Source organism: Chiloscyllium plagiosum, chromosome 27, assembly GCF_004010195.1.
Source record: "Chiloscyllium plagiosum isolate BGI_BamShark_2017 chromosome 27, ASM401019v2, whole genome shotgun sequence".
In the NCBI taxonomy this organism is placed as follows: Eukaryota; Metazoa; Chordata; class Chondrichthyes; order Orectolobiformes; family Hemiscylliidae; genus Chiloscyllium; species Chiloscyllium plagiosum.
The window spans coordinates 46092242-46119746 of record NC_057736.1 but is presented as its reverse complement, the minus strand read 5'-3'; the positions used below and the strand labels follow the sequence as shown (position 1 = coordinate 46119746).

General features: G+C 42.8%; 1 protein-coding gene across 1 annotated transcript in view; it reads left to right on the top strand.

Annotated features, from left to right (window-relative positions):
- The window catches only part of col16a1 (collagen, type XVI, alpha 1), a 357671-nt gene that overhangs the window by 159538 nt on the left and 170628 nt on the right, over positions 1 to 27505 (top strand). Inside the window, exons 11-13 of the mRNA XM_043717133.1 lie at positions 7400 to 7426; positions 24312 to 24329; positions 26209 to 26244. Of these exons, the coding sequence (XP_043573068.1) occupies positions 7400 to 7426; positions 24312 to 24329; positions 26209 to 26244 (81 nt within the window). The remainder of the gene's footprint in view (positions 1 to 7399; positions 7427 to 24311; positions 24330 to 26208; positions 26245 to 27505) is intronic.

The following is a 27505-nucleotide window of genomic DNA, read 5'->3' as shown; positions in this document are numbered from 1 at the left end:
CTTTTCTCATTGGAACGTCGAAGGATGAGGGGTGACTTGATAGAGGTTTATAAGATGATCAGAGGAATAGATAGAGTAGACAGTCAGAAACTTTTTCCCCAGGTACAACAGAGTGTTACAAGGGGACATAGATTTAAGGTGAAGGGTGGAAGGTATAGGGGAAATGTCAAGGGTGGGTTCTTTACCCAGAGAGTGGTGGGGGCATGGAATGTGTTAGAGTCAGAATCTTTGGTGATCTTTAAGCGGCAATTGGATAGGTACATGGATGGGTGCTTAAGCTAGGACAAATGTTCGGCACAACATCGTGGGCCGAAGGGCCTGTTCTGTGCTGTATTGTTCTATGTTCTATGTTCTAAAACTAAGAACCTTTAAAAAATACTGTGCAAGGACTGTAACAAACACTACATTGAACAAACAGGTAGAAAACTAGCCACCAGGATACATGAACACCAACTAGCCACAAAAAGAAATGACCCTCTGTCACTAGTATCCTCACATATGAATGATAAAGGACACTTCGACTGGGATAACACATCCATCCTAGGACAAGCCAAAGACACGCATGAGAATTCCTAGAAGCATGGAACTCTATCAACAAACACATTGAGTTAGACCCCATCTACCACCCCCTGAGAAAAGGAACAGGAAGTGACTTCACCATGGGAAATAACCACCACAGGAAATGACATCACCAACCCAAAGAAACCCAAACGTATAAATAGAAAGCAGGAATTTTCAGCATTGTTTCGCCTGAAACCCACTGAAGATTTTACCTAGTAGGGTAATGAAACCTCTGGAAATGAACCTTCCAGCTCAGCGAGCAAACCTACATCCAGTAAATCCTATTCCTAAGAATTCTCTCAACTAGCTTCTCATCTACCGATGTTAGACTCATTGGTCTATAATTTTCTTGCTTATCCCTATTTCTCTTCTTGAACAGAGTAACACTATTAGCATATATTAGATATAAAGAGATGTGTTATTGGAAAATTTGTTGGTAGCAGAGTGAGTAGTAAGGCTTTGGCACAAGAGGCTTCAGTGAGCAGCAGCTCATCAAAAACTACAGGTAAACTCAGGTAAAGTCCTTTTAATTTTCCTCTTTCGTCTTAGAGCAGTTGAGATGGCAGAAAGAGCAGTCGCATGTTCCTCCTGCAGAATGTGGGATCTCAGGGAGAATTCCATTGTCCCTGGTGACTACACCTATGGGAGGTGTACCCAGCTACAGCTCCTGGGAGACCGTGTTAGGGAGCTGGAGCTGGATGCACTCAGGATCATCCGAGATACTGAGCGCTTGACTGATAAGAGTTTTAGTGAGGTGGCAACACCTATGGTACAGGTAGAAAGTAGCGAGGTGACCAGCAGGAAAAGCAAAGAGAGTGCAAGAATTCCCTTTGGCCATTCCTTTCAAAAACAAGTATCCCACTTTGCATACTTTTGGAGGGGGTGACCAGGAGAAAGTGAGGACTGCAGATGCTGGAGATCAGAGTTGAAAAGTATGATGCTGGAAAAGCACAATCAGTCTGACAGCATCAGAGGAGCAGGAGAATCGACATCTCAGGCATAAGCTCTTCATCAGGGCGTGACCATTCAGGGGAAAGCAGCTGTTGACAGGTCAGTGGCACTAAGACTCGCTCTGGGGCACAGCGGGAAAAGGTCAAGGTAAACAGGACCTTACTGCTAGGAGACTCGATAGTGAGAGGGACAGGCAGGAGATACTATGGCTGCAAACAGGAATCTAGGATGGAGTGTTGCCTCCTGGGTGTCAGGGTGCAGGATGTCTCAGAGCAGCGGCAGAACGTACTCAAGGGGGAGAATGAGCAGCCACGTGCTAGTGAGGGTAAGAATGGGATATGGCAGATGAATACATAGCTAAAAAATTGGTGCAGGAGGCAGGGATTCAGATTTTTAGATCGTTGGGATCTTTTCTGCGGCAAGGGTGACCTGTTCAAAGGGATGAGTTGCATCTGAACTGGACGGAGACCAATATCTTGGTGACCAGATTTGCTAGTGCTACAAGGTTTAAACCAGATTGGTGGGCAGTGGGATCCTCAGCAGCATGGATGCAAGTGTAAGGCTGGAAGGAGATATAGTGATCAGAAATAGTAAGTTGAAGAGACAGGTCAGGCTGGAACACGACAGTAAGTGAGGTATGCCTGATGGACTAAATTGTATCTATTTCAATGCAAGAGGACTACATGGTAAGGCTGATGAACTTCGGGCATGGATAGGTCCGTGGGACTGGGATAATATTGCCATTACAGAAACGTAGCTAAGAGACGGACAGAACTGGCAGCTTGATGTTCCAGGTTTATAGGTGTTTTCGGCGGGACAGAAGTGGAGGAAAGAGGGGAGGGGGAATTGCATTTTAAATTAAGGCGAGTATCACAGCATTGGTCACAGATGAAATAACTGAAGGATCATCCAGTGAGGCTTTATGGGTGGAGCTAAGAAATAAGAGACAGGAAGGTGCCGTTATTGGGGGAATACAGGTCATTCTGCTATAATGTGACAGTAGTGTTCTTCTGCAACCTCGCGCTGTAGAAAACCACACTATGGAAAACTGCTATAGAACATCATGCTGTAGAAGATCACTTATAGAAAATCGCTATACCCATTCAGTAGAAAGTTTGCATTATCCAAACAACGTCCACAATTCATCATTTGCATTATAACGAATTAGCGCTGACGAAATGTGTGTTACAGCAGAATCACCTGTAGCATAGGCCCCCAAATAGTCAACAGGAATTAGAGGGATAAACACGCAGGGAGAGTGGGGAGACTTAAAGGAGCAGAAGAGTTGTCGTGGTCGGGGGTTTTAACTTTCCTAACATAGACTGGAACTGCCAATAGCATTAAGGGCTTAAATGGGGTGGAATTTGTTAAGGGTGTTCAGAGAAGTGTCCTCAAGCAGTATATAGTGGGTCCGGGGCAAAACTCGACCTACATTTGGGAAATAGGGTGATTGAGGTGACAGTGATTGAGGTGACAGTGGGGGAGCACTTTGGGACCAGTTACCATAGTTCTATTAATTATACAATAGCTATGGAGGGGGACAAAACTGGTCCACAGATTCACGTCCTAAACTGGGGCAAGGCGAATTTTGATGGAATTAGACAGGAGCTTGCAGGAGTTGATTGGAGTAGTTTGTTTGCAGGTAAAGGGACCTCCGGCAAGTGGGAGGCTTTTAAAAGTGAGATAGCGAGAGTTCAAAGTCTGTGTTCCTGTGAGGGTGAAGGTTGGCAGGAATAGGGAACCCTGGATGACAAGAGATATTGAGGCTTTGACAAGAAAAAAGGAGACATGACTGAGGTGCAGGCAGCTGTGATGAAGGAAATCCCTGAAGGTATATAAGGGATACAGGAGTTCACTGAACAAGGAAATCAGGAAGCTGAGGAGGGGACACGAGATAGCTTTGGCTGAGAAGATTAGGGTGAATCCAAAGAGATTCTTAATGTATGTTAAAGGAAAACAAAACTTAGAGAGAGAATAAGCTCCCTGAAGGACCAAAAAGGACATGTATGTGTGTAACTACAGGAGATGGGCAAGCTCTTCAATGACTATTTCTCCTGTGGGTTTACCGTGGAAATAGACGTGAAGACTTGGGAACTTGGGCAAGTTAGTGGTGATATCTAGGCGACAGTCCATATCACAGTAAAGTAGGTGCTGGACATATTAGAATATAAGAAGGTGGATAAATCTCCTGGTCCTGACCAAGTATATCCAAGAACACTGCCAGAGGCTAGAGAAGAAATTGTGATGGCCCTGGCTGATACTTTTGCATCATCGTTAGCCACGAATGAGGGCCCGAAAGACTAGTAGCAAATGTTGTGCCCTTTATCAAGAAGGGCTGCAGAGAACAACCTGGGAACTATAGACCAATAAGCCTAATATCTGTGGTGGGTAAATTACTTGAGAAGATTCTGAGGGATAAGATATGCATGTGTTTGGTTTGATTAGGAGTAGTCAGCATGACTTTGTGCGTGAGAGATCAAGCCCCACAAATTTGTTAGAGTTCTTCGATGAAGTGACCAGAAGGTTTGATGAAGGTTGGGCGGTAGATGTTGTTTATATGGATTTCAGTAAGGCCTTTGATAAGGTTCCACATGGTAGGCTGCTTTGGAAAGTTAGATCATATGGAATCAAATGAGAGCTGGCAAATTGAATAGGCAATAAGAAGGAGCAGAGGGTAATATTGGGGAACAGCTTGTCAGACTAGAGGTCTGTGACTAGTGGAGTGTCTCATGGGTCAGTGCTGAGCCCATTGCTGTTTGTTATCTATATCAATGATATGGATGAGAATGTACAAGACATGGTTAATAAGTTTGCTGATGATAGGTTGAGCAGCTGGGGAAGTGGGCCAAGAAATAGCAAATGGAGTTTAATATAGATAAGTGTGAGGTGTTGCATTTTGGAATGTCAAATCAAGGTAGGAGTTTCATGGTGAATGGTGGGGCCTTAAGGAGTGCAGTGGAACAAAGGGACCTTGGGGTTCAGGTGCACGGTTCTCTGAAAGTGGAGTCCCAGGTAGACAGGGCAGTGAAGAAGGCTTTTGGCACACTGGGCACTGCGTATAGAAGTTGGGAAGTTTTGTTGTATGTTGTACAGGAAGTTGTTAAGGCCATACTTGGGAGTATTGTGTTCAGTTTTAGTCACCTTGCAGTAGGGAAGATGTTATCAAACTGGGAAGAGTGCAGAAGAGATTTACAAGGATGTTGCCAAGACTCAAAGGTCTGAGTTACAGGGAGAAGCTAGACAAACTAGGACTTCCTTCTTGAGAGCACAGGAAACTGAGGGGGGATCTTAGAGGAGTGTATAAGATCATGAGATGCCTGGGTAGGGTGAATGCACTCAATCTTTTTTCCCAAGGTTGGGGAATTGAGAACTAGAGGGTATCAGTTTAAGGTTATCGAGGAAAGAATAAAAGGGAACCTGAGGGAAACCTTTTTACACAGAGGATGGTACATGTATGGAATGAGCTCCAGAGGAAGTGGTTGAGGTGGGTACATTTAAAAGGCATTTGGAAAATTACATGGATAGGAAAGATTTAGAAGGATATGTGACAAATGCAGGGAAATGGGGTTAGTGTGGATGGACATTTTGATTGGCATGGACCAGTTTGGGCTGTTGGGCCTGTCTCCGTGTTGTAGGACTCTATGACTCCGCTTGCCACGGTCGTTTCATGGCCTCTTTTTACTCTCCTAATTCCCTACTTGAGTTCTTTTCTACTTTCTTTGTACTGTATTCCCCATGGGCCTTTTCTGATTTAGCTTCCTACATCTTACATATGTGTACAAGTTGTTGAAAGGTAGCTGGACAGGTCCAGAAAGTACCGAAAAAAGGCGTATGTGAAATTGAGCATTGTAAATAGATCCATGGAGTAGAAAAGCAAGAAAGCTGTGATGAAACCAACTGAAACATTGTGTCTAGTCCTGGTCTCTAAACTTAAGGAAGGATGTGAAGGCATTAAAGTGAGCGCAGAACAGACTCATGAGGATGATTCCAGGAATGAAGAACTTCAGTCATGAGGTTAAATTGGAAAAACAGAAGTTACCTTATTTAAAGAGCGGCACAGTGGCTGGGTGGTTAGCACCGCTGCCTCACAGTGCCAGGGACCTCGGTTTGATTCCAGCCTCGGGTAGTTGTCTGCGTGGGTTTCCTCTGGGTTTCTTCCCGCAGTCCAATGATATGCAGCTTAGGTGAATTGGCCATGCAAAATTGCCCACAGTGTTCAGGGATATGTAGGTTAGGTGCATTAGTCAGGGGAATGGGTGTGGGTGGGTAACTTTTCGGAGGGTGGGTGTGGACTTGTTGGGCAAATGCCTTGTTTCCACACTGTAGGGATTCTATGATTCTATGAAATAAATTCAGGTTCAGAGGCCATTTTGACAAAACTGGTCAAAATCAGAAGAGATTTCGACAGGTTAAGATCCCATTGGAAGAAAGACTGAGAGCTCGAGGAACGTTTATTTATTTCTATGGTGATTGACAAACAAAGCCGGGACAGCACAAGGTAAAGCTCTTTTATAAAGTGATTGCTGAGGATCCAGAGTGTGTGGTCTGAGTAGGCAGTGGAGCCAGATTCAATCATGATTTTCAAAAGAAAATGGAGAAATAAATATTTGCAGAATTACAAGGAACTGGAGGAGGAATAGGACAGAGTGCTCTTCAGAGGGCCAGTATGATTGGACAAGTAGTCTCATTCCATGTTGTAACCATTCTATCATTCTACTCTCACCAATCAGCTCCTTTAAGCTGCTATCAATTCGTTGGGGTTTACCGCTCTCCCTGAAAATCTCAATCTCTTGGCTCCAGACTCTCCAATTCTTCAGCTAATTGGCCAGATCCTGAAAGCACTAAACAAGCAAGGATACTATATTTAAAAATATAATTTTTTAAAGGCTGACTGTACAATAAACTCCATGGGTACTGTCACTTCTTGGTTTGTGTTAGCTATGATTCTTGTCTTTTTTTGAACTTTTCCCCTAGTCTTTGTTGCATTGCGATTAGATTAGATTCCCTACAGTATGGAAACAGGCCCTTCGGCCCAACGGATACACACTGACCCTCCGAACGTTAACCCATTCAGACCCATTCCCCTACTCTATATTTACTCCTGACACCTATCACTATGGGCTATTTAGCATGACCAATTCACCTGACCTGCACCTCTTTGGACTGTGGGAGGAAACCGGAGCACCTGGAGGAAACCCACTCAGACACGGGGAGAATGTGCAAACTCTACACAGACAGTTGCCCGAGGTGGGACTGAAACCCAGGTCCTTGGCGGTGTGAGGTAGCAGTGCTAACCACTGAGCCACTGTGTTGCCCCACATTGTCTCACTTGGTTCTGATGTTGCTAACTGCCTACCTAGATCCTAAGATCCTGCAGGTAGGTTCCATTGAGGTTTGTTTGCCTCAGAAAGGTGATTAGAAAAATCAACATCATCCCTATTCTTTGGAAAAGTTGGGAATGCTCAGGAATGTGGAGAACCTCCATATTACATTTGGATTTCAGTTCTCTGAATGGCCTAGTGCATAAAAGAACAGCACTGGGAAGTTCCAGATTTGATTGCTGATTCCTCTGGAGGTAGGTGGCTATGTGTAGGTTGACTGGTGAATGGGAAATCCAGGCATTGAGATCAGCAGAGGAAAACAGCCAGTGTTTCATTCTTGATCACAGTCCAGTACTGAGGCATGTTGGGCAAGACTTTGGAGAGTTCAAGCTTTGACAGACTCACAACTTCCAAATAAATAAGCCAGATCGGGGAGAGCTGGGGGGGGGTGTTGGTGGTTCTCAAACTCAGAATGGGGTGCTGCCTTCAGCAGAGGAAATGGAAACTGGCCAAATATTGTTTGTAAAATGAAATTAATTCTGAACTTTTCTATCAATCTCTTACAGGAAGCCAGCGGAATTGTCAAGCAGAAGGTAATGAGCAGTCATCACTGCAATTCTTGCAGCAAGCATTCAGTAATGTTTCTGGGTAGGCCTGAACTGAAGCTACTGTGCATGTCAGAGCAGGAAGTACAACACCAAAGGCTAATTATTTAAAGGTTTAGTCAGTGGTCCACTATAAAAATAGATATCATAAGCACCAGACTTACAGGCACAGGCAACTTCATATCCCACAGTCCAATGGAAATATATAAATTACATATTTAGAAAATAAATCTTCAAAAGCTTTCTTCACTCAGTGATATCACAACAATTTGAGGAGGTAAAACAGCAACTACTGGCCAGTCATTTTAATGTTATTTGTAGAGGGTTTGATGGAGTCAGTGGTGAGAGAGCTTCACTCTGTATCTGACCTCCACTATACTTGTCTGGGATGTGTTTGTTGGGTCATAAGGCAAAATCGAGAGCTGACTTCAGATTTAAGCTTCAAACTCACACAATTTATTATACATTACTATTAAATATTGCAATACATCATGTTATGAACTAGGCAAGACCACTTAAAACATTCTTAAGCAGGCAGCCCAGACCATAACTTTGCAATTTGTGTTAGTAAGTGTACAATGAAAATTACCTGGAGTAAGTTAGTGAGGTTGACTACCAGGTTTTAAAACAGACAAAAATTTATTCACAAAATTACACAAAGAAACACAAGGAACAGAACTGAGACTATCCAAACTAAACTTAATTACGCTGCTCCAAATATACACATCAGTCCCAATAAGCAAACCTGATGAAAGAGTTGTGGAAGGAATACTTTTTACGGAATGCAGATAGGGGTGGGGAGGGGAATATATCTCTGGTGGTGGGGGCTATTTGTAGGTGGCGGAAATGGTGGAGGATGATGTGATGTATCCGGGGGTTGGTGGGGTGTAAGGTGAGGACAGTGTTGGGAGGGGGGAGGTCTGTACTTGTTGTGGTTGGAGGGGTGTGGTTCAAGGACAGAGGTGTGGGAAGTGGATGATATGCGCTGGAGGGCATCATTGACCACATAGGAGGGGAAATTGTGGTCATTGAAGAAGGAGACCATCTGGTGTGGTGGAACTGATCCTCCTGGGAGGAGATGCAGCGGAGCTATTTGGAATAAGGGATAACAGTTTTACAGGAGGCAGGGTGGGAGGAGGTGTAGTCTAGGTAGCTGTGAGAGTCGGGTTTGTAAAAGATGTCCATCTTGAGTCAGTCACCGTTGATGGAGGTGGAGAGGTAAGGGATAACAGTTTTACAGGAGGCAGGGTGGGAGGAGGTATAGTCTAGGTAGCTGTGAGAGTCGGGTTTGTAAAAAGATGTCCATCTTGAGTCAGTCACCGTTGATGGAGGTGGAGAGGTCCAGGATGGGAAGGGAGGTATCTGAGATGGTCCAGGTGAATTTAAGGTCGGGTGGAACGTGTTGGTGAAGTTGATGAACTGTTCACTCTCCTCTTGGGGGCATGAGGTGGCATCGTTACAGTCAATGTTGTGGAGGAAAAGGTGAGGAATGGGATGCCAGTGTAGATGCAGAAGATGAACTGTTCCACGTACCCAATGAAGAACCAGGCATAGCTGGGACCCATGCAGGTGCCCATGGATACTCCTTTGGTCTGGAGGAAGTGGACAGACTCAAAGGAGAAATTATTGAGGGTGAGGATCAGTTCAGCCAAATGAATGGGAGTGTCAGTGGAAGAGTATGCCGGGAGAGGAAGAAGTGGAGGGCTTGGAAGACCTGGTCTTGGTGGATAGTGGTGTATGGGGACTGGATGTCCATGGTGAAGATGAGACATTGGGGACCAGGGAAATGAAGGAGGTAGAGGGCGTAAATGGTGTCCCGAACGTAAGTGGGAAGTTCCTGAACCAGGGGATAGGACGGTAACAGGGTATATGGAGATCAGTTTGGTGGGGCAGGAGCAGACCGAGACAATAGGTCGGCCGGGGCAGTCAGGTAGTTAAGGGCCAATCAAAGACAGTCGTGGGAAGTTGTGTGTGGAGTCCGAGGAGGTAGGGGAAGCACTAAATGAATATTTTTCGTCAGTATTCACACTAGGAAAAAACAATGTTGTCGAGGAAAATACTGAGATACAGGCTACTAGACTACACACTTCTGGTAAGTGTAAAAATAGAAAAGTCCCCTGGGCCAGACGGGTTTTATCTGAGGATTCTCTGGGAAGCCAGAGAGGAGATTGCAGAGCTTTTGGCTTTGATCTTTATATCATCATTGTCTACAGGACTGGTGCGAGAAGACTTGAGGACAGCAAATGTCGTCCCCTTATTCAAGAAGGGGAGTAGAGACAACCCTGGTAATTATAGACTAGTGAGCCTTACTTCGGTTGTGGGTAAAGTGTTGGAAATGGCTAATAAGACATAGTATTTATAATCATTAGAAAGGAACAAGTTGATTAGGGATAGGCAACACAGTTTTGTGAAGGGTAGGTCGTGTCTCACAAACCTTATTGAGTTCTTTGAGAGGGTGACCAAACAGGATGATGAGGGTAAAGCAGTTGATGTAGTCTATATGGATTTCAGTAATGCCTTTGATAAGGTTCCCCACAATAGGCTATTGCATAAAATGTGGAAGCATGGGATTGAGGGTGATTTAGCGGTTTGGCTCAGAAATTGGCTAGCTGAAAGAAGACAGAGGATGGTGGGTGATGGGAAATGTTCATCCTGGAGTTCAGTTACCAGTGGTGTACTACAAGGATCTGTTTTGGGGCCACTGCTGTTTGTCATTTTTATAAATGACCTGGAGGAGGGCGTAGAAAGGTGGGTTAGTAAATTTTGCAGATGACACTAATGTCAATGGAGTTGTGGATAGTGCCGAAGGATGTTGCAGGCTACGGAGGGACATGAATAAGCTGCAGAATTGGGCTGAGAGGTGGCAAATGGAGTTTAATGCAGAAAAGTGTGAGGTGACTCACTTTGGAAGGAGCAACAGGAATAAAGAGTACTGGGCTAATGGTAAGATTCTTGGCAGTGTAGATGAGCAGAGAGATCTCGGTGTCCAAGTGTGTAGGTTGCCACCCAGGTTGATAGGGTTGTTAAGATGGCATAGGGTGTGTTAGCTTTTACTGGTGAGGGGATTGGGGTTTGGAGCCATGAGGCCAGGTTGCAGCTGTACAAAACTCTGGTGCAGCTGCACTTGGAATCTTGAAAACAGTTCTGGTCGCCGCATTATAGGAAGGATATCGAAATATTGGAAAGGGTGCAGAGGAGATTTACTAGGAAGTGGCCTGATATGGAGGGAAGGTCTTACAAGGAAAGGCTGATGACTTGATGCTGTTTTTGTTAGAGAGAAGAAGGTTGAAAGGTGACTTAATTGAGACATATAAGATAATCAGATGGTTAGGTAGGTGGACAGTGAGAGCCATTTTCCTGGGATGGTGATGGCTAACAGAAGGGGACATAGCTTTAAATTGAGGGGTGATAGGTATAGGACAGATGTCAGAGGTAGTTTCTTTACTTAGAGAGTAGCAGGGACATGGAAAGCCCTGCCTTCAACAGTAGTAGACTCACCAGCTTTAAGGGCATTTGCTGGTCACTGGATAGACATAAAATGGAAAATGGAATAATATAGGTTAGATGGGCTTCCGATTGGTTTCAAAGGTCAGTGCAGAGCTGATGGACCTGTAATACGCTGTTATGTTCTATGGATGAGGAGTGATCTTTTTTGGTACAACAACTGCATTCTTTGAAAAAGGTTGGACAGTTGTATCTTTGTTGATTTGGGGATTTGGAATCACATCTGTGACAAACTAGTGTAGCATTAGATTGCTTGGGATTTGGTGTTGATGTTGTCACCGTCAAGTATGTCTCCACGGGTCAGAGGGTTTCGTGTGCCTTACGTAGTGAACATGCCCTGTAGAATGGCCTATATATTTTTTTAAAAACCCTTTGCTGTATAATGTTTCTTGAGCTGTTTTCTAAATACTGCATTTGATTTGATGCTCAATCCAAACGCTCCTGGAAATCTTCAGAATTGCACTTTTCGTGTCTGCCAATTAAGTGATCGGTCAAATGGGTCTGGAAGCTTCAGCATTTCGGATGGAAGTGAATATTGTTGCAGTATTTGACTGTTGTTAGACTCCTGACGTTGTTGATTGTTTTCTTGATTTGAAAGTTCACTAAGATTTCGTATTCCTCAACCTAATTGCAGTTCTTGTATCTTTGTTGTTGTTGTACTAACTCTGAAAGTAGGTGATGGTTTTGCTGTGCTAAATGCTGATTTCAGTGTAATGTTTGATTGTCATTTCTCAATATGGCGCCTTCACCGATGTGAATGAAGATATTGTTGTCCAAGGTATTTGCTCATTCAACATGACATGTTTAGGCTTTGCTTTTTTATATGAAGTTTTTTCAAGTTTTGATTAATAAAATTGCTAAATTGCCTTTGTTACTATATCACCCTTTAAAAGCAGGTCTAATTATTCATATTCCTTCCATCACAATTCAGATGTACTAGCTCCACTAGAACACGTATAGGAAGGCACAAATGCAACTATTTTCTGACCAGTTTATTGAGTTTTGAGATACTTTTTAAGTACTTCAGATGGTCTTTGAAGATTCAGTAATCTTGTGCATCTGGTATGGCCTGTGTCCAGCTGCCTTGAATAAACACAGCAAAAACTACACTGCATCTTGATTCTGTTCCTTTGTTCAGACTTCTCCTCAACAACAGCTGCAGTGCAGAATTCAGACTTTTGTTCTTTACATACTGTTCATTCATATTTATTCAAATCAAATCAAATCATCTAACTGCAACTAACTGTTCAACACGTGAAGGCTCGAGGCTCTTCACCAAGGCCTCATTACAGACCTGACTCCAATTAACTGCCCCATTTGGATATATGACCTGGATTAGCAATATATTCAGAGTTTTCCATTTTGATACTGTGCTTTACAGACATGTTTGTGTAAAGCAGCAGTGTGCTTGCTGGTGAGTTTGCAGCAGAGATGAATTTCAAACCCAAACAATTTGTGGGTTGGAGACATTGGGCATTCAGCCAAAACTCCATGTGGGAACCATTAAACAAAGTCGCTGACTGCCAACTTCAGCAGATGTTTTTCTTCAGTCTCTCGGTTTCTGAAGTGAGTGGGAGATGGATGGTCCAGCCTGGGCCTCGCCTGTGGGGTAGACACTGACCCTTGTGACCACAGGAATCCAGACCCCAGTTCACCTGGAGTGAACCCTCCAACATGGCATGTTCTAGATTTAACCAACTGGACTTTTAAAGAGGCAGACCAAGTCATGGCAGGGAGGCAGGCTAACCCTAATAGCGGATTAGTGAGTGACCGATTTTTAATCTGAATACAGATTAGGCAAACCAATTGAGCACTAAAGTTGTAGAGGATAAATTTCTGGAGTCAGGTAACGGTGCTTTTGGGGATCAGTGCATTGAGTATAAGGAGTTCGGTGGTCATGCTGGGCCTGTACAGGACAAGGGTGAGGCCAGTTTTAGAATAATGTGTTCAGTTCTGATCTCCCTGCTATAAGAAAGAAGTTGTTAAACTTGAACGGGTTCAGAAAAGATTTACAAGGATGTTGCCAGGATTAGAGGGTTTGAGAGGCTGAACAAGCAGGAGGTTTTTCCCCTGGAGCGTCAGAGGCTGAGGGCTGACTTTGTAGAAGTTTATAAAATCATGAGAGGCATAGATAGGGTGAATAGCAAAGATCTTTTCCCCAGGGAAGGGGCATTCAAAACTAGAGGGTATGGGTTTAAGGTGAGAGGGGAAAGGTCTAAAAGCTACCTGAGAGACAACATTTTCGTTCAGAAAGTGGTGCGTGTGTAGAATGAGCTGCCAGAGGAAGTGGTGGAGGCAGGTACAATTGCAACATTTAAAAGGCATCTGGATGGGTATATGTTTAGGAAAGATTTAGAGGGATAGGAGTCAAATGGGACTAGATCAGTTTAGGATGTCTGGTTGTCATGGATGAATTGGACTGAAGGGTCTGTTTCTGAGCTGTATAACTCTATGACTTGATGTTATTTTAGATTTAAAGCAGGTGGCACGGTGGCTCAGTGGTTAGCACTGCTGCCTCACAGCGCCAGGGATCCGGGTTCAATTCCAGCTTTGGGAATTGTCTGTGGGGAATTTGCACGTTTCCCCTGTGTATGCATGGGTTTCTACCAGGTGCTGTGGTTTCGTCCCACTGCCCAAAGATGTGCAGTCAGTTGGATTGGCCGTGCTAAATCACCCACTGTGTTCAGGGATGTGTGGGTCAGGTGCATTAGCCGTGGGAAATGCAGGGTTAGAGGGATGGGCCTGGATGGGAAAGTTGGTGTGTACTAGTTGGGCTGAATGGCCTGTTTAAGTGGGCGGCACGGTGGCACAGTGGTTAGCACTGCTGCCTCGCAGCGCCAGAGATCCGGGTTCAATTCCCGCCTCAGGCGACTGACTGTGTGGAGTTTGCACGTTCTCCCCGTGTCTGCGTGGGTTTCCTCCGGGTGCTCCGGTTTCCTCCCACAGTCCAAAGATGTGCAGATCAGGTGAATTGGCCATGCTTAATTGCCCGTAGTGTTGGGTAAGGGGTAAATGTAGGGGTATGGGTGGGTTACGCTTCGGCGGGTCGGTGTGGACTTGTTGGGCCGAAGGGCCTGTTTCCACACTGTAAAGTAATCTAGTCTAAAGTAATCTAAAGTAATCTAATCTAATGTTATGTAACAAAGACAAGCTCATTAACAATCTTGTTGTAAAATACCCTTTCAGAATGAGTGACCGCAGTATCATAGAATTTTACATTATATTTGAAAAGAGGTAGTTAATTCTAAAACAAGGGTGTTAAATTTTAATGAGGCTGAGGTGGTTTGAGAAAATCTATTTAACGATGAGTGTACATAGGGAATGGATAGTCTTTGAAGAACCACTGCATGCATTCCTTCAAAAATGGTTAATCGTGGCTAACAAAGAAAGTTCAGCATTGTGTATGCAACAAAGGAGAACCAAGAAACCATTCAAGGGGAGAATTGCTTATGAATGCTGTTGCGCCTGCCACACACTCTTAGATCTAGCAAAGAAACCGCAAGTGGACTCTTAATAATAATAAACTATTTTACTTATTTATTTAGCACAATTAATATCATAATAATAAAATAAACTGCAAACTAACAATTTAAACTATAAACTTAATCAACTATCTTGTGTTTTACCTTAACTCTAAATGATCATATCCCACCACACCTTGGCCTTCATCCAACTGGCGATGATCGCCTGGTCTTCTCCTGGTGGTACCAGAGGTGTCTTCTCTTAATGGTTGGTCTTGGGTTACTGCTCCTGAGGGTGATGTTGCAGCGATTCTTATACTTCGAAGTGTTCGCGCTCTTTGGGAGGGTCTTTGATATCCACCTATAGATCAATCAGGGCTTGATCACTGTGATTAATCAGAACCAACTAGGCATTGCCATGACAATGGCAGGGTGGTCCTTGGGCATCCATTCCTGGAGGAATTAGGTGCATGTAGGTCAGGTAGCCCTTTCCAAATAGGAGTGTGAGGTGCCTCTTTACCTGGTAGTCAACTCGATGTTTCCGATTATCCTGGGGATGGCGTTCAGGTCAATTCCATTCAGTTCCAATTCAAGTGTATATTGTATTGTCTGCAGCTGCTGGGTCAGATGCATATTGTCTGTCTGTAAGTGCAGCCTGTCTGGATTCTGCAGCATGTTTATCCCAGAGTCTTTGAGCACAACCACTTCTGGTCAAGGCTTGTTTCAATTTCCCAGCATGCCTCATTTACTGTCCATTTTTCATAAATCCCATCATTATGAGTGACCTGTCCAGCCACAATGTAATCGAGCAAAAAAAAACCATAAAAATAGACTGTAACATTTTCTATAGGCATAAAAATGAAATGTTTGGCTCAAATGAGTAGAGTCTGGAGAATTCAGAATGAGAAATGGAGAAATTGCGGAGAAGCTAAATCATTATTGTGCATCTGTTTTCACTGAGAAAGAAACCACAAATCTCCCAGAACAACAGGCCCAAGTGGCTAGACACATGAGGAGTTGAAGGTAATTAACTTTAGTACAAAGATTGTACTGGAGAAATTAATGGGGTTAGAAGTTGATAGAAGCCAGAGAGATGAAGGAGGAGGCTTTCGAAGTAGTCAACACATTGTGATTATCTTCCAAAATTGTATAGATTCCAAACTGATTCCTGTGGATTGGAACGTAGCAAGGGAATGAGAGAGAAAACAGGGTGCTTTACAGACCTGTTTGCCTTACATCAATAGTGGGAAAATGCTAGAATCTAATATAAATGATGGTATAAATAGAAATGTGGTTGATAATGATCTGATTAGGTATAGTCAGTATGGATTTGTGAATGGAAAATCTTGTTTAACAAACTTGTTGGAGTTGTTTAAAGATATTACTAACAAAATTGATCAAAGGAAGTCGATGGAAGTTGTGTACTTCAATTTTTGGAAGGCTGTTGATCTAGAAGGCTGGTTAAAAAAAATAAAAGTGCAATAGGAGGTTATATACTGGCTTGGATTAATGATTGATGAACAGGGAGAAAACAGAGTCGGAATAAGTTGGTCATTCTTGCTTTGGCAGGTTATGGTTAGTGGAGTACCGCAAGGATCAGTACTTGGCTCCAGCTCTTCACAATATACATCAGCGATTTGGAAGGGGGTATCCAAACGTAATATTTCCAAATTTGTGGCTGATACAAAGCTAAGTGGGAATTTGTGTTGTGTGCAGCTTCAGGAGAATTTGGACAGGTTTAGTGACTGGACAAGAATGTAGGAGATGAAGTATAATGTTGAAAAAATGTGAGGACACCACTTTGGTAGGAGAAATTGATGTGCAAACTATTTCTTAAATGGTAAAAGATTGGAAAGTTTAGATGTACGAAAGAGCCTAGGTGTCCTCGATGATAGGTCATTTTAGGCTAATGTGCCGACACAGCAAACTGTTAGCTTTATTTACAAAAGGATTTGAGCACAGAAATAATGTTTCTGGAGTAGTGTGTGCAGTTTTGGTCTCCTTATCGCAGGAAAGATATTATCATTACAGAGGGAGTACAATGAAGGTTTTTCAGTCATTCACGTGAGCATCTCTGGCTGGGCCAGCATTTGTGGACTATTCCTAATTGCACAGAGGGCTGCTGAAAATCAACTTTATTGCTGTGGGTCAGACCAAGATTTCCTTTGCTGGAGAACATTAATGAGCCAGATGGTTTCTTTTTCAACAATCGACAATGGTTTTATGGTCATCAGTACATTCTTAATTCTAGTTTTTCGTTTACGCGGAAGGTTTCCAATTCAGGTCCCCAGAACATTAGGTGAGTTTTTGGAAATAATAGTCTGGTAATAATACCAATAGACCATCACCTCCCCAATCACCAGACTTGTTCTTAGTTTGGTGAGACTGCCCTATGAAGAGAAATTCATAGATTCTCCACAAGGTGGAAGCAGACCAATCAGCCCATCAAGTCACAGTGACCATCAAAAGAATAGCTCACCCAGACCCACACCCCTACCCTTTCCCTGTAACCCTGCATTTCCCATAGTCAATCCCCCTAGCCTACACACCCCTAGACAATATCAGCAATTTAGCATAGCCAGTCCACCAAAGGTGCACATCTTTGGACTGGGCGATCTGGGCCTATATTCTCTAGAATTTTGAAGAATGACAAGTGATCTCATTGAAACTTACAAAATCCTTATAAAGACTGACAGAATTGTGTTTCCACTCATTGTGGAGTCCAAAACTAGGAGGCACAGTTTAAAAATTAGGGGGATGCGACTTAGGTCTGAGATAGGGAAAATTTTGCTTTACTCAGAGGATTGTAAACCTTTGGAATTTTCTACCACAGTGGACTGTGTCTTTGAGTATGTGTAATGTAGACATTGATATATTTCTGATTACTGGTGGCTTACAGGCTTATGGGGATGGGCTGGGTAAAAGGCATTGCATGCTTATTGGCTGCAATTGTATTTTATGATGGGGGAGGTTCAATAGGCTGAATGGCCTATTCCTGTCCCTATGTTCCTACATTGCTATGTGAGGCTGAAGGAGCAAACGGAGGCCCTCCAGCACTGACATAATTGAAAAAGCCACCTATCAAGGTGGGGGCTGAAGATTTGTAACAAAAAGAGAGAAGGGGCACCTTAACTTGGAGGCCCTTAGATTTTGAAAACTTCTATCAGATCTCACCTATCCTGATAACTGAAGTTTTTCATTCCTACACCCAGACTTGTAAATCACTTCTGCACTCTCACCAATGTATTTGCACCTTTCATATTATGTGGTGCCCAAAATTATACACAATACTCCAGCTGAGGTATAATGTTTTAGATTAGATTACATTACAGTGTGGAAACAGGCCCTTCGGCCCAACAAGTTCACACCGACCCGCCGAAGCGCAACCCACCCATACCCCTACATTTACCCCTTACCTAACACTATGGGCAATTTAGCATGGCCAATTCACCTGACCTGCACATCTTTGGACTGTGGGAGGAAACCGGAGCACCCGGAGGAAACCCACGCAGACACAGGGAGAACGTGCAAACTCCACACAGTCAGTCGCCTGAGGCGGGAATTGAACCCGGGTCTCCGGCGCTGTGAGGCAGCAGTGCTAGCCACCGTGCCGCCCACATGTCCTAAATGTTTGATAATCTCTATATATGAGGCTTAGACTGCTGTATGCTTTATTAACCATGCTCTTTGTCTGTCTTGTCGTCTTTAACAACATATGTACATATAGAGTCATAGGCTCATTCAGCACAGAAGTAGACCCTTCGGTTCAATCAGTCCAGGCCGAACATAATTCCAAGCTAAAGTAATCCCACCTCCATGCTCCAGGCCCATATCCCTCCAAATCTTTCATATTCATGTACTTATCCAAATGTCTTTTAAACGTTGTAATTGAACCTCATCCACCAAGATCATTCCACATGCGAACATCCCTCTGTGTAAACAATTTGCCCCTCCTGTTTTTTTAAATGTCTCTCCTCTCACATTAAAAATATTCCTCAGTCTTGAAAGCCTCCATCCTAGGGAAAAAACAACTACCATTAATTCTGCCTATTCCCTTCATTACTTTATAGAGTTCTACAAGGTCGCTTCTCAAACTGCTACACTCCAGAGAAAAAACGACCTAGCCTATCCAGCCTTTCTTTATAACTCAAACCTTTCATACCCAGCAACATCTTTGTAAATCTCTTCTGAGCCCTCTTGAGCTTGATAATATCCTTCCTATAACTGAATGATGAGAACTGGACACTGTATTTCAGAAAAGGCCTCACCAATGTCCTGTACAACCTCAAGCTGACTTCCCAACTCCTATACTGATCAATGAAGGCGAGGATGCCAAAAGCTTTTTTTAACCACCCTGTCTTTATGTGACACAAACTTCAAAAAATTGTGTACCTGAATCCCTAGGTCCTCTGTTCTACAACACTACCCAGGGTACTACCATCAATTGTTTACGCCCTACCCTTGTTTATCCAGATTGAACTCAATCTGCCTTTTTTCCAGCCCATTGACCCATTTGAGCAAGATCCCTTTTTAATCTTAGAAAACCTTCTTCATTCTCTACTGTGCCATCAACTTTGGTGTCATCTGCAAACTTACTAACCATGCCTTCTGTACTCTGATTCAAATCATTTCTATGAATAACAACGAAAGAGAATCCAGAAGTGATCCTTGTGGAACAACACTGGTCACAGGCCTCCAGTGAGAAAAACAACTCTCTACCACCACTGTCTGTCTCCTGCCGTTAAGCCAATTCTGTATCCAATTGGCAAGCTTACCCCTGAATCCTATGTGACCTAACTTTACCAATTAATTCACCATGCACAACTTTGTTGAAGGCTGTAATAAAGTCTAAGTAAGCAATGTCTACTCCTCTGCCCTCATCAATCTATTTGGTAACTTCATCAAAAAGCTCAATCAACTTTAGATTAGATTAGATTAGATTACAGTGTGGAAACAGGCCCTTCGGCCTAACAAGTCCACACCGACCCGCCGAAGCGAAACCCACCCATACATTTACCTCTTACCTAACACTACGGGCAATTTAGCATGGCCAATTCACCTGACCTGCACATCTTTGGACTGTGGGAGGAAACCGGAGCACCCGGAGGAAACCCACGCAGACACGGGGAGAACGTGCAAACTCCACACAGTCAGTCGCCTGAGGCGGGAATTGAACCCGGGTTTCAGGCGTTTGAGGCAGCAGTGCCAACAACTGTGCCACCATGCTGCCCACTTCTGTGCCACCATGCTGCCCACCACTGTGCCACCATGCCGCCCACCACTGTGCCACCATGCCGCCCACATGTGAGACATGATTTTCCTCACACAAGACCGTGCTGACTATACCTAATCAATTTTTGCCTCTCTAAATGTTCATAAATCTTATCTGTTATAATCACCTCCAACAATTTATCCACAAAGTCAGACTCACAGATCTATAGTTCTCTGGTTTCTCCTTACAAACTGTCTTAAACAAATTAGCCACCATCCAGTCACCAGGTACCTCATCCATATTTATAGATGATGCAAATATTTCTGCAAGGGGTCTCGCAATTTCTTCCCTTACTTCCCACTACGTTCTGGGATGTATGAGATCAGGTCCTGGAGATTTATCCACCTTTACATTCTTTAAGGCCTCCCGAACTTTTCCTTCTCTAAAGTGACCTGTGTTTAAAATATCAAAGCTTATTTTGCTGCATTTCCTAGTCTCCATTTCTTCCTACACACTAAAAACTGATGCAAAATATTCATTTAGTATCTCTCCCATCTCCTGGAGTTCAACACAAAGACCTGTTTGATCTTTAATGGACCCCGCCCTTGATCTAGTTACTCATTTGCTCTTAATGTATTTGTAGAATCTCTTTGGATTACCCTTTATCTTATCTGCCAATGCTATCTCATATCCCTTCTTTACCTTCCTGATTCGTTCTTAAGAATGCCCCTACACACTTTATATTGATTAGGAGATTAAATCCAAGTTGTTTATATCTAAAATAAGATTCTCTTTTATTCTTGACTAGAACCTGAATATCTTTATTTATCCATTACTCCTTAATCTTATCAGCTTTACCCTTCATTCTAGTAAGAACATAACGCTTCCGAATTCTGGTCATCACTCTTGAGAGCTTTCCACTTGCCAGACATCCTTCTTTTACTTGCAAACAAACTACTCCAATCAACTTTTGAAAGTTTTTGTCTCATACCATTAAAATTTGTCTTACTCCAATTAAAGACTTTAATTTTTTATGAAAGGCTTATCCTTTTCCATAAACATTTTTAAACTAATAGAATTATGATCACTAGACCGAAAGTGTTCCCCTACTTTTATTTTAGTCACCTCTACTGCCTTATTACCCAAAAGAAGGTCTAGTATTGCTCCTTCTCTAGTAGGAGCATCCACATATTGATAAAGAAAATTTTCTTTAATGCATTTAACGAATTCTTCGCAATCCAAACTTTTAACAACTGTGGTGATACACAGCCAGGTCTCTCTACTCCTGGATACCCTTTAGAATAATAGCCTCTATTTTACACTGTCTGACCATGTTCTTTGTGTCAAAGTACATCATCTCACATTTCTCCACATTGAACTACATCTGCCACATACCTGCCCACTCTACTAATCTGTCATTGTCCTTTTGACCTTCTTCACTGTCCTCCTCATAGTTTACAGTTCTCCCAAGTAAAAGCATTTTCTTCCTGGTGTGATGAGAACTGTCAGTGCTCTTGTCCCAACGTTACATCTCCATAACCCCTTGCAATTTTTGAGAAAATTACTAATAGACCCAGTAAATGTGAAGCTTGCAGCAAGTTTTCAAACATAGATTTTGTGGGTAAATGGAGTTCCTGCTTCCCAGGAGTTGAAGAGCCTAGAATAATAGCTAGAGTTAGGCCTAGCTCGTGCCATGGGCCAGATAGAATTTAGCCCAACCCTGCATCATCAGCAAATGCTGCTAAATGCTCACGATGAAATATAATCACTATGGAGGGAGGTGACAGGGGCTGGAGCAGCAACAGTAGCACCTCATCTCTGTACTTAGTACATTGTTGGAGATTGATGGCAAACATCCCTTACAATATAAAATAAAACAAAGTTCTGTGGATGCTGGAAGTCCGAAACATAAACAGAAATTGCTGGAGAAACTCAGTAGTCTAGTAGCATCTGTGGATCATCAGAATTGATGAGTCACTAGTCTTGAACCATTAACTCAGCTTTCTCCTCACAGATGCTGCCAGACTTGCTGAGTATCTCTTGTGATTCCTGTTTTTATTTCTAATAGTGTGCCTATATTTCGGTGCTTTATCGTGATGAAAATGTGGTGGCTCAGTGGTTAGCACTACTGCCTCACAGTGCCAGGGACCCGGGTTCAATTACACTATTGGGTGACTGCCTGTGTGGAGTTTGCATATTCTCCCTGTGTCTGTGTGGGTTTCCTCCGGGTGCTCCAGTTTCCTCCCACAGTCCAAAGAGGTGCAGGTCAGGTGAATTGGCCATGCTAAATTGCCCGTAGTGTCCAGGGATGTGCAGGCTATGTGATTTTTCCATGGAAAATGTAGTGTTATAAGGATAGGGTAGGGTGTTATGGTCTTCGGAGAGTTGGTGTGGACTCATGAGCCGAATGGCCTGCTTTCACATGAGTGATCTATATTTTTTACAATTGGGGTTTTGAATAGGATCCAATTTTATGGGCCATTATCGTCTACCATTACATTTCTGGTGCAATAAAATGACTAGCTGTGCTTTTAGATGTGGACAGCCCCTTACAGGCTGGTAAAATACAGCCTGTAAGTATTCCAGCAGTCCATTAGATACGTCGGCCTCCAGCTGTAAAACTTTATTGGTCTTCATTGATTTTAATCAGGGAGACAAACATAAGTTCAAGTGAGTTTGTGTTCCGCTGTCATAAGAAACATTAGAAAACGTTAAGAAAAGATTTGCCTTGTTTTCTTAGAGAAGAACTGTTAAAGTGTTGAGAATTGTGAAGATTTATTTCATTTTTATTCCAACATTGGATGTGGGGGCTTCAGTCCTGGCCAGTATTTATTTCCATCTCTAACTGCCTTTAAGATAGTAGTGGTGAGCTGCTGCAGTACATTGTAGTGTAGATACAATGGGAGAGAAAAAAGTAAAGGAATGTTGGCCCTGAGTTTTGCTGAGAGTGACTGACTCAGAACCCTTTCAAAATGGCACACAAGACCAGATTCTAGTATTTCCACTACAATTCCCATTTACAGGAATTTTCACTAGCATTGCTTATGAATTTAGGGAGGTTGATATCGGCTATAGATCCTGGCCTCCTCACAACTCTTGATGTGGATTGATATTGTTCGGAGTTTAGAGAAATGAGAGTCTAATCAAATTGAAACATAAAGATCTTGAACAGCCTGACAGGTTACATACAGAGAGCTTGTTTTCCCCTGGCTGAGGAAGCTGGAACATATGTGAGGGACTAACTTTTTAATGAAGAGAAATTTTTGCTCAAAGGGCTGGTGGCTCCGTGGTTAGCACTGCTGCCTCACAGTCCCAGGGACACGAGTTCGATTCCAACCTCGGACAACTGTCTGTGTGCAGTTTGCACATTCTCCCCATGTCTGTATGGGTTTCGTCCGGGTGCTCTGGTATCCTCTCACAATCCAAAGTTGTGCAGGTTAGGTGAATTGGCCATAGTGTTCAGGGATGTGTAGGTTAGGTGCATTAGTCAGGAGTAAATATAGTGTAGGCGAATAGGTCTGGGTGGGTTGCTCTTCGGAGGGTCAGTGTGGACTTGTTGGGCCGAAGGGCCTGTTTCCACACTGTAGGGATTCTATGATCTTTGGAATTCTACCCCAGAGGTTTGTGAATTCTCTCTATTTCTTGTGGGATGAAGCTGTTGCCTTTTAGCACTAGCATGTATTGCCCACTTCTAATGGCCCAAAGAGCGGTTTTAGAATCAACCACGTTGCTGCAGGTCTGGAGTCACATGTAAGCCAGACTAGATAAGGATGGTAAATTACCTTTGCTAAAGGACGTGAGTGAACTAGGTCAGATTTGACCATCTTGAATTCAGATTTCACCATTGTAGGATTTGAACCTATGTCGTATGCTCCATCAGTGAATACAGAATAACTTTGATTATCCAACTGAGATGGGCAGGGAGTATTTTGTTTGGATAACTGATTGTTCAGATAGCGGTTAACGTTTTTATGGTACTTTGAGATCTTGTTCCGATAATCTGAAATTCGACGTTCAGATAATCGAGGTTGTTCTGTATATTTAAGATTTACAGAGGCAGACATTAGGTTTTTCAGGGATGTGGGATGTGGATGAGTACATGAAGGTGAAGCCTAAGTTCAGCCATGATCGTATGAAGCAGGTTTGTTGGGCCAAATAACCTACTCCAGCTCCTGTGTCTAAGGTTAAGAAAAAGGCAGCATGATTAATCTGTGTGTCTGTCAGTTTGGAAGGCTACTCAGCTGTGGACTGCAAGGCTGGTACCATTCTCAGATCTGTACTGTCCAGCTGGGCAAAAATCAGGAGCAGGAACCCTGACTGATTTTATCTCAGAACACTGTGACTAGTTCGAGTGATAACTGCTTCTGTCCTGCTTGAAAATGTGCATTCTGTATGATATAGTTTGATAGTTGGCTCTTTTGATTCTGCAGCACTTCCCATTATCGTGGTCCAATTTCTGGTTATACGTGGGTATGCAATTTGTTCCTATTCACATATTGTTCTGGTGCTAGCTACTAAGAGGTGAATAACAGTGACACAGGTTAACTGAGGGGGTACCATACCCACTTAGAGCTGTCTTGCAGCTGAGATCTCACAAAGGTTTTCTGAATGTGTACAATGTCAGTGGTAAAGCAAACAGTTTTGATTTTGCAATGATTTGCCCTAACATCTTTTTAATTTTTATGTTTCCCTCCAGCATGAAGGCTGTGTTGTGGTAAGTAGCAACACAATCATTCTCCTGTTTTCATGACTCTCAATAATCCTTAATTGATATTTTAGGGTCTTGGAAGTGACACGTTCAGATATCATCATATTATTTAGTAATGCTTAGGCACCAGGCGTAGTCACCAAAATAAAAACACAGAAGAACTGTGGATGCTGAAAATCAGAAACAGAAACACAAATTGCTGGAAAAACGCAGCAGGTCTGATCACATCTGTGGAGCAAAAGCACAGTTAACATTCCAGGCCTTCAGAACTCATGATAGCTGAGAAAAGATTGGTATATATGCGGAAGATGGAGTGGGAGAAGAGGGAAGGAGTAAGCAATAGTGAAGATTGAGCCCAGAGGAAGAGAAACAATTGGACAGATAAAAGACTGGATACAGTTCAGTCTGGAAGAATGAATAGCTGTTAATTGGGACCATTAGAGGCTGATAATGGGTAGTGTGTGGAAACAGCCCATGTGATGACAAGACCTGCTTTGTGGGCTTAAGGTAAGGACATGAAAGTCACCAATTTTCCTAAGTCCCACTATGCTGAATCTCAGTGGTCAGGTAACTTTATAGAGTTTTACAAAGTTATGAGAGGCATGGATAGGAAAAATAGCCAAAGTCTTTTCCTGGGATGGGGAGTCCAGAACTAGAAGGCATAGGTTTAGGGTGGGAGGGGAAAGATTTAAAAGGGGCCTAATGGGCAACGTTTTCACATAGAGGGTGGTACGTGTATGGAATGAGTTACCAGAGGAAGTGGTGGAGGCTGCTACAATTACAATATTTAAAAGGCATCTGGATGGATATCTGAATAGGAAGGGTTCAGAGGGATATGGGCCAAATGCTGGCAAATGGGACTAGATTAATTTAAGATATCTGGTTGTTATGGACAAGTTGGACCAAAGGGTCTGGTTCTGTGCTGTGCATCTCTCTGACTCTAAGTGCCTTCCCATTCAGATTTTATACAGTGCTAGTGTATTGAAAGGGTTTTAGCCTGTGTCATTCCATATGTTGGAAGTAACAGTAGGTATTATATTTGGATTAAATAGCCTTGCATTTAGAGAAGCATAGAGTCCAACAGCACGGAGACATGACAACCAAAATGTCTGTCCACGCTAACCCTGTTTCCCTGCATATGGCCCACATCCTTCTAAACCTTTCCTATCCATGTGTTTGTCCAAATGCCTTTTAAATGTTATTAATGAACCTGCCTCAACTATTTTTGCTGGCAGCTTCATATGCGTACATTTGATCTGTACACTTTACTGGGTTTGGGTATAAATGACAAATAGTATTGAGAACCCAGGAATCAATCCAAGGTTTAACAGCAGCACAAAGAGCTCTGATTATTCCTGATTTAAGCACTCTATTGTGAAGTTTCTAATGACCTGATGCAATATGTATGAATTGTTAAGAGAGCATTAACTCACAGATACAGCAAAATTTACAGAATTTTGATTAATCAAAGTTAAAATATTTTGGTTTTATATTTTGTTGTGGTATCTGGATGATAGTGGAGTTCCTGCCACTTTCACAGTCCTCTGGCCAGTGTCAGCTATAATTCTAACCCCTGCACCTCTGCTGCCTTGTCTTGTCTCCTTCCACCCTCACCTTCTGCAACAATCTGAGAGCCACTGCTGTAACGTGAAATTCAGTGGGTGCACGGGAGTCTCTGGAGGTGGGATTGGTGCTCTTTTCTTGCCAATCTTGAGTAAATTATGAAGCACCTCACAAGGCCAGCTGTGGTGCTCCTGGTTTGGGTACAGGTTGTGACTTCATCACTGCCTTCATGCTTGAAACCAATCACCCCTCCCCTCTTATTTGTATCCCATAAAATTTCACCAATGGACAACCCTGCTGATCCTTTCTCCTTTACTTTCAGTGTCCGGAAGGGCATAAGGGAGAGAAGGGGGAGCCGGTGAGTATTACCCTTCTTCACTGCTGGCAAGTCAAAGCTACTGAATCTGTAAAATGAACCATACTCTCATCCCTGCTGGATATAAGGTGATTTCTGTGTCTATGCTGCTGCATTTTCTCAGTGTCTCAGTTTCTCATCTGATTTTTTGATTACTCTCGCCTACATCTGTTACTAGACAGACACACACAATAAGGATACAAGACTGTGCCTGACCTGATTGTATTGACCTCACTTCCCAGTGTGCAATGAGTCATTAAAGCAGAAAAGCCTGGGCTTTAATCTTCAGTCTGCACTGATCCCAGTCTGATTCATGGCTGAGGTTCCTGTGCCAGGAACTAGTTAGTGTTGCATTCAGAGATACTGGACAACTCCTTATCTAGTACACAGTCATACAATGAGATACATGATTATTACTATTAGTTACAATATTATTATAATTAGCTATACTATTAGTAGATACACTACTATTACAGTGTGATACATTATTATTAGCAATATACACTGTTATTGCAATTCAATATGGTATTATTACAGTTACATATATTATTAGATAGACACATTATTATTACAATTAGATACATCATTATTACAATCAAATACCCTACAATGGCAATTACATCTATTGCAATTACAATTAGATACAGTAATATGTGTGGTAGATTGTTTCATTTATTATTGGCAAAGCATGATTCTTCAATGCCGAAATCACCCAGCCGGATCGTGCTGCACTCTCTCAGATGTTACTGTGCAGGGAGTTAAGAACAACCTGTGAAGTTGACTTCTCCAAGTCCTCTAATGTCATTTGGCTGTGATAACAGCAAAGGTTACTATCTATTTCTAAATAAGCCATGACATTTCTTATTCTTGTTTTCTTTTTGAGTTTATTTCCTGTTGAATGCAGTCTATCTAATGTTTGAACTAATTATCAAACAGAAATGAGAGATTCTGTGGCCGTTCATACCACACTGTTATTTCCTATCAATATTTTTCCCATTCACTCATCACCCCTGTGCTGACTGGCCTTTCATTACCTCTTAGTCTAACAGTGATTCTATTTTAAACTTCTCATCTTTCTTTTCAAACCTTTCCATGGCTTTGGCCCCTCCTTACTTCAGTACCCCCTCTGAGATACCTTCTCTCCACCTGAAGCTCGGCCTCTTGAGCATTCCCAGTTTTAACTATTTCGTATTTGGTGGTTTGGTGGGTTAGTCTTTTAGCTGCTTTGACTGTCGGCTCTGGAATTAACTTCCATAAATTTGCC